The 7500-nt window shown below is 49.4% G+C and overlaps 1 protein-coding gene across 8 annotated transcripts in view; it reads left to right on the plus strand.

Annotated features, from left to right (window-relative positions):
* Window positions 1-7500, plus strand: part of fat1a (FAT atypical cadherin 1a) — a 72835-nt gene that overhangs the window by 56271 nt on the left and 9064 nt on the right. For all 8 annotated transcript variants that reach the window (XR_013132681.1, XM_077013734.1, XM_077013725.1 and 5 more), the window contains exons 14-21: window positions 1496-1879; window positions 2056-2270; window positions 2652-2789; window positions 4096-4239; window positions 4652-4849; window positions 5456-6293; window positions 6498-6629; window positions 6809-6966. Coding sequence is in view for 7 of the 8 variants with exons in the window: in XM_077013734.1 (XP_076869849.1) it covers window positions 1496-1879; window positions 2056-2270; window positions 2652-2789; window positions 4096-4239; window positions 4652-4849; window positions 5456-6293; window positions 6498-6629; window positions 6809-6966 (2207 nt within the window). In the remaining variant the exon portion in view is untranslated. The remainder of the gene's footprint in view (window positions 1-1495; window positions 1880-2055; window positions 2271-2651; window positions 2790-4095; window positions 4240-4651; window positions 4850-5455; window positions 6294-6497; window positions 6630-6808; window positions 6967-7500) is intronic.

Consider the following 7500-nt stretch of genomic DNA (forward strand, 5'->3'; position numbering starts at 1 on the left):
ACCCATCTCCACTGTGTGTGTTTGTATGTGTGTGTGTGTGTATCTCCACCCATCTCCACTGTGTATGTGTGTGTGTGTGTGTGTGTGTGTGTGTGTGTGTGTGTGTGTGTGTGTGTGTGTGTGTGTATCTCCACCCATCTCCACTGTGTGTATTAGGGATGTGGAGATTCACAGATTCACATCGGTGAATCGGCACACATGTCTGTGATTCGCCTGCACCAGTAGATTCAACGTGCATCGGGTTTAATTTGCGGGCGAATTCACGGTGCATCTCATCTAGCCTTTTTGCATCGGCAAATATCAAGGTTAAATCGGATGTTTTGATTTCCAGAGCGTTCCAGAACGTATTTACAGAGGCAGCATATATATTTTTTTTATTTCTTTTTTTTTCGAGGCAACATAAATGCACCATCATGTCCTCAGGTATTGACGCAAACACGCAGACGTACACAACAATGATGGAGGGAAACAAGAGCATTAGCAAATACAAAGATATTTAAGGCACCAAAAAAGACACACAAATCAAACGTGTGGCAATATTTCGAGTTTTTTAAGTGATGTGGTCAACTTGACAAGACGCACGCAATCTGCAAACAATGCCGTGGGGCTATCAAATACGTTAGTAGCACAACGAACCTGGCGACATGCATGAAAAGACGGCACAGTGTGGACATCTCTGCGGCCGCTACCCCCTCGTAAGTCTAGCAGACAGTAGTGTTGCAGATCATAATATTCACTATGTTAATAGAGAGTAAAGTAGAATTGTGCTATTGAGTTAAAAAAACTGATGGGTTAGGCAAATACATCCTCAAACCACAACTAACTATCGAATGATCACTTATCAAACCGAATCCTCATATAATAAGTCATATCGTTACCAATCATTTTTGAATCGCATCATATCGTGAACAGGAGTGATTTGTATCGCATCGTATCGACAAGGGGTTTCAGAGTATCGCAGTTATATCGAATCAGTGGCAGTGTATCGAGATGTGTATCGAATCTAGCTTAGTGGTGAAGATATACATCCCTAGTGTGTATGTATCTCCACCCATCTCCACTGTGTGTGTGTTTGTGTGTGTGTGTGTGTGTGTGTGTGTGCGTGTGTATCTCCACCCATGTCCACTGTGTGTGTGTGTGTGTGTGTGTGTGTGTGTGTGTGTGTGTGTGTGTGTGTGTGTCTCCACTGTATCTTCAACCACGCTGCAGCTCCATGTCTCATCTGCTCTCACTACCTCTGGCAGCCCCTGTGAATGGATCGATATGAATATGGAAGAAGTGTTTATGTACTGTGATGGCCCTGTGCTGCCGTGTCAGGGGTCGATAGTGGGGCTTGTGGGTAAATAATGAGCTCATTATCCTGGAGCAGAGGCTGGAACTGCCTTATTAGTTTGAAATGTTTGATTGGTTTCGCGAACACAGATAATAAACGGTGTTTCTCGTTTCTGTATTAATGGTAACATGTTTCTCCGTGTGTCTGTCTGTCTATTACTAGGACATAATGCGGATCTCCTCTACTCCCTGCTGGATTCAGCTGACGGCGTCTTCTCCATCGACGAGCACACAGGCATTGTATACCTGGCCACGACCCTGGACCGTGAGCTCCGCCCCTCCTACCTGCTGCAGGCACGGGCTACGGACCGCGGCTCGCCCCGCCACCTCTCCTCCACCTGCGCCGTGGCCGTCTCCGTGCTGGACATCAACGATGACCCACCTGTCTTCCAGCGCCGCGACTACACCGTCGCCATCCCCGAGGACATCGCCACGGGGACGCAAGTGCTGCGCGTGCACGCGGCCAGCCGAGACGCAGACGCCCACATTTCCTACGCCATCGTCAGTGGCAACGAGCGAGGGGCCTTTAGCATCGACGCCCACAGCGGTAAACTTAACGAAGCCCACAGAGACGCACGATAACATCAGTTCTGGAATATCAGACAATATTTAACTGCTTAGCGACTTTTGTAGCTGGTTCGATATTCGGAACGTTATTTATTGTGTTGCTCGTGTCCCGTATATGTGGAATACTGGCGTTTCACCGCCTGGTGTCCCTCACAGGTGGTGTCTTCGTGATCGAGCCGCTGGACTACGAATCCTTGCATGAGTTCTACCTGATGGTGCAGGCTTCTGATGGCGGGACACCGGCGCTCAGCGACACGGCAACTGTCAGCATCAACGTGACGGATGTCAACGACAACAGTCCGGTGTTCGGCCAGGCCGTCTACTCGGCTGTGGTGGGTGAGGACGCAGAGCCAGGCAGGACTGTGCTGACCGTGAGTGTCTGACCTCTGACCTCTTTGACCTTTCTCTCCTAGCTAATTTTTCAGCTGAGCTAACATTCTATCTTTGAGAAAATGCAAATGTAATGTATCAGCATTACAGCATTGTGATGCACACACACTCACACACACACTCACACATACACGCACGCACACACACACACACACACACACACACACACACACACACACAGACGCACACACACACACACACACCTTTCTTTCTCTCTTTTGCTTACTCATTTCCGGCAGGAGCCATGTCAGTATTTACAGGCAGGAACACCTGCACCTGAATCCCCAATAGGCTAAACCAGGTGTGTGTGTGTGTGTGTGCGTGTGCATGCGTGTGTGTGTGTGTGTGTGCGTGCATTAAAGGTCACAGCTGATGATGTAGATGGACCCTCTAATAACCAGGTGCGCTACTCTATCGTCGGCGGCAACCACGGCAGTCCGTTCACTGTTGACCCTCTGAAAGGAGAGGTCAAGGTGGCCCGTCAGCTAGACAGAGAAAAGGTACTGTAGTGTCTCTCTCTCACACACACACGTACATGTCTGTTTGTCCTCTGACTGTGTTTTGTGTTACACAGACGTCTTGTTGTACTCTGACTGTGTTTTGTGTTACACAGATGTCTTGTTGTCCTCTGACTGTGTTTTGTGTTACACAGACCTCTGGTTATACTCTGTGTTTTGTGTTACACAGACATCTGGTTATACTCTGTGTTTTGTGTTACACAGACGTCTGGTTTTACTCTGACTGTGTTTTGTGCTACACAGACGTCTGGTTATACTCTGACTGTGTTTTGTGCTACACAGACATCTGGTTATACTCTGACTGTGTTTTGTGTTACACAGACGTCTGGTTATACTCTGACTGTGTTTTGTGCTACACAGACGTCTGGTTATACTCTGTGTTTTGTGTTACACAGACGTCTGGTTATATTCTGACTGTGTTTTGTGTTACACAGACGTCTGGTTATACTCTGACTGTGTTTTGTGCTACACAGACGTCTGGTTATACTCTGACTGTGTTTTGTGTTACACAGACGTCTGGTTATACTCTGACTGTGTTTTGTGCTACACAGACGTCTGGTTATACTCTGACTGTGTTTTGTGCTACACAGACGTCTGGTTATACTCTGACTGTGTTTTGTGTTACACAGACGTCTGGTTATACTCTGACTGTGTTTTGTGCTACACAGACGTCTGGTTATACTCTGACTGTGTTTTGTGCTACACAGACGTCTGGTTATACTCTGACTGTGTTTTGTGTTACACAGACGTCTGGTTATACTCTGACTGTGTTTTGTGTTACACAGACGTCTGGTTATACTCTGACTGTGTTTTGTGTTACACAGACGTCTGGTTATACTCTGACTGTGTTTTGTGCTACACAGACGTCTGGTTATACTCTGACTGTGTTTTGTGCTACACAGACGTCTGGTTATACTCTGACTGTGTTTTGTGCTACACAGACGTCTGGTTATACTCTGTGTTTTGTGCTACACAGACGTCTGGTTATATTCTGACTGTGTTTTGTGTTACACAGACGTCTGGTTATACTCTGACTGTGTTTTGTGCTACACAGACGTCTGGTTATACTCTGACTGTGTTTTGTGTTACACAGACGTCTGGTTATACTCTGACTGTGTTTTGTGCTACACAGACGTCTGGTTATACTCTGACTGTGTTTTGTGCTACACAGACGTCTGGTTATACTCTGACTGTGTTTTGTGTTACACAGACGTCTGGTTATACTCTGACTGTGTTTTGTGTTACACAGACGTCTGGTTATACTCTGACTGTGTTTTGTGTTACACAGACGTCTGGTTATACTCTGACTGTGATGGCGTCTGATGGTGGAATTCCAGTCGGTTCCGGCACCGCAACTATAAACATTGACGTGTCGGATATCAACGACAACCCTCCTGTCTTCTCCAAGACTAACTACAGTGTCATCATTCAGGTCAGACTCAAACACACACACACTCACACACACACAAAAATATAAGCAGCAACTATCCTGTATAATCTAAGAGTAACTTTTATGTTATAATGCAAGTTCTAGACACACATTATGTGTGAACGAAGCATCAGATACAGTACACAAAAATTTGAGTAATACTGTGGTAATTGTAATACTGTAACATTAGTAGTACTGTAATGTAATACTGTAATATTAGTACTTCAGTTATATTAGTAACATTCTGGTTTTAGTAATGCTGTAGTAGTTGTAACTTTGTGGTAATAGTAATATTGTAGTATTAGTAACATTGTGGTAATAGTAATTCTGTGTACAGCTGATTATAAGTTTAGGCTTCTTCCTATCTTCTTATCTTCTGTGTCCAATGATAAATGATGTTCTTGCCGTGCTGCAGGAGAACCAGCCAATCGGCACCAGCGTTCTCCAACTGACTGTGTCCGACGGCGACGCCTCCCACAATGGGCCGCCCTTCTCCTTCTCCATCGTCGGCGGCGACGAGAGTCACACCTTCCATGTCACACCGCAGGGCATGCTGGTCTCTACGGCAATGCTGAGCCGCCAGACCAAGGACCAGTACCTGCTGCAGATCAAGGTGAGAGAGAGAGAGAGAGAGAGAGAGAGAGAGTGTGTGTGAGAGAGAGAGAGTGTGTGAGAGAGAGAGAGTGTGTGTGTGAGAGAGAGAGAGAGTGTGTGAGAGAGAGAGAGAGTGAGAGAGAGAGAGTGAGAGAGAGAAAGAGAAGGAGGGAGGAAGAGAGAGAGAGAGAAAGACAGAGACAGATGGAAAGACTCTGAAGCATCATGAGTGTGGCTGGGCCCTGTGTGTGCAGTAAACCTGTGGGCTCACTTGTGTCTCTCCAATCTCTTTTTGACTGCTTTACCAGCACAAGAGCGCCCCCTACTGGCAGGAACAGCAAACAGTCAGAAATTTGAGCTCAGATAAAGGATTTAAACTGCTGATTCAGTGAAGACGGCAACATATGCTGTCGTCACCTTACATAGTTACAAATCTAGGAATGAAATGCAGCGGCATAACAATATAATTTAATTAAAGTTAAATCGAATTTAACCTTAGTCATGCGGAGTGTCTTACCTTTAGTTCGGGGGTAATGAGAATCCTCTGGTCAGGTCAGTTTGACTTGATTCGTTTATGGTCACTGTGGTGATTCAGAACTTGTGATGGTCCGTGTGTTTCCCCCAGGTGTCGGACAGCGGACGTCCCCCGCTGGTCTCCACGGCGTTCGTGAGCGTCCATCTGATCGAGGAGAGCGTCCACCCGCCCGTCATACTCCCCCTCGATGTCTTCGTCACCACGGCGACAGACGAGTACGGCGGCGGCGTGCTGGGAAAGATCCACGCCACCGACCAGGACGTGTACGACACGCTCACCTACGGCCTGGCCCCATTGGCTGCTGGCGTTGGCCCCGCCCCCTCAACCACCAGCCCCACCCCGTTCTCCGTGTCACCCGCCGACGGTCGATTGGTGGCCCGTGGCGCCCTGGACGCCGGACAGTACGCTCTCAATGCCACGGTGACCGACGGGCGCTTCATCTCGTCGGCGCGCGTGAGCGTTCACATGCGGAGGGCGGGGCCTCGCGCCCTGGCCGCCGCGGTCGCCGTGCGCTTCGCCTCCGTGGCGCCCGAAGACTTCCTCGCCGACCACTGGCGCAACTTCCTGCGTGCGCTGCGCGGGGGGGCGGGCGTGCGGCGGGGGGACGTGCACCTGCTCAGCCTGCAGCCGGCCGCCGACGCCCCCGGCGACCTGGACGTGCTGCTGGCGGTGGAGAAAGGGGGCGGAGCCTTCCACCCGCGCGAGACCCTCCAGCGCAAGCTGAACGCCTCGGCCGGCGTCGTGGAGGAGATGGCGGGCGTGCGCCTCGCTCACGCCCCCCGTGGGTCGTGCGACGCCATCGACTGCCCCCGCAGCTACTGCACAGAGACGGTCGTCCTGGAGACGGGCGCCGTGGCGACGTACAGCACGGCCAGGGTGAGCTACGTCACGCCGAGGCACGTGCGAACAGCCGCCTGCCTCTGCCAAGGTAAGAACGTTTAAATAACACGTTTTTAATGTGAGTGATAATCGTTAACAAGAGTGTAGATCATCCTGATGGCTGATGACTGTGATAGGGGCTCTGAGTAAGAAAAGGCTTGAGAGTTTTGAGTATTTGATTTTCTGTATTTGCACTACACAGCCCCACATGTACACGTAAAAGGACAGAGTAAGAATGTGTGTGTGTGTTTAGGTGCGGAGTGCTCAGTATTGAGTACACCGTGTGAGGGGAACCCGTGTCCTGCAGGCACTGAGTGTGTGGAAGACCCCACACACACCAAGTTCAGCTGTGTGTGCGCCAACGAGAAGTCTGGACAGTGTTCAGGTAGAAATACTCACACACACACACACACACACACACACACACACACACACACACACACACACACAGACTACTGTCACACATATAGCTGGGCACGTGAATGGGATTTGTGAATATATAACAATCTACGTTCTCTCTTTCTCTCCCCCATTCCTCCCTCTCTCTCCCTCTCTCTCCCTCAGAAGGCCAGGCGCTAACATTTAGCGGCAGCGGCTACGCGCGCTATCGGTTGACGGAGACCGATAACAAGGAGGAGATGAATCTCTCCCTCAGGCTGAGAACCTTCTCCACACACGCCACCATCATGTACGCCAAGGGCACAGACTACAGCATCCTGGAGGTGAGTGTGCACACACACACACACACACACACACACACACACACACACACACGTGCACACACACACACACACACACACACACACACACACACACACACACACACACACACACACACACACGTGCACATACTCTCTCTTCCCATCTCTCTTGCTGTTTTTCTTTTTGCACTCAGTCTATCCATCGTGTTCTCTTCAGACACTCCTCTCTGTCTCACTATTCACTGTCTCACTCCTCACTCCCACTCACAACACACACAGGCCTTATTTTAGCACTGAGAGGGACAGGGAGAGCCCGTCCTTGCTGGCAATGACAGACTACGAGAGAGAGACACACACACAGAGGCGGTGTGTGTGTGAGAGTGTGTGTGTGTGTGTGTGTGTGTGTGAGAGAGAGAGTGGGTGAGACAAGGATGTCTACAGACTCCACAAATGTTACTGTGGAGACAGAGCGAGGTATAGAGGCATCATGGTTGTGTGTGTGTGTGTGTGTGTGTATGTGAGGTCATGCAGGGATTTGTCTTCACACATTAGAGG

Source organism: Brachyhypopomus gauderio, chromosome 1 (genome assembly GCF_052324685.1).
Source record: "Brachyhypopomus gauderio isolate BG-103 chromosome 1, BGAUD_0.2, whole genome shotgun sequence".
NCBI lineage: Eukaryota > Metazoa > Chordata > Actinopteri > Gymnotiformes > Hypopomidae > Brachyhypopomus > Brachyhypopomus gauderio.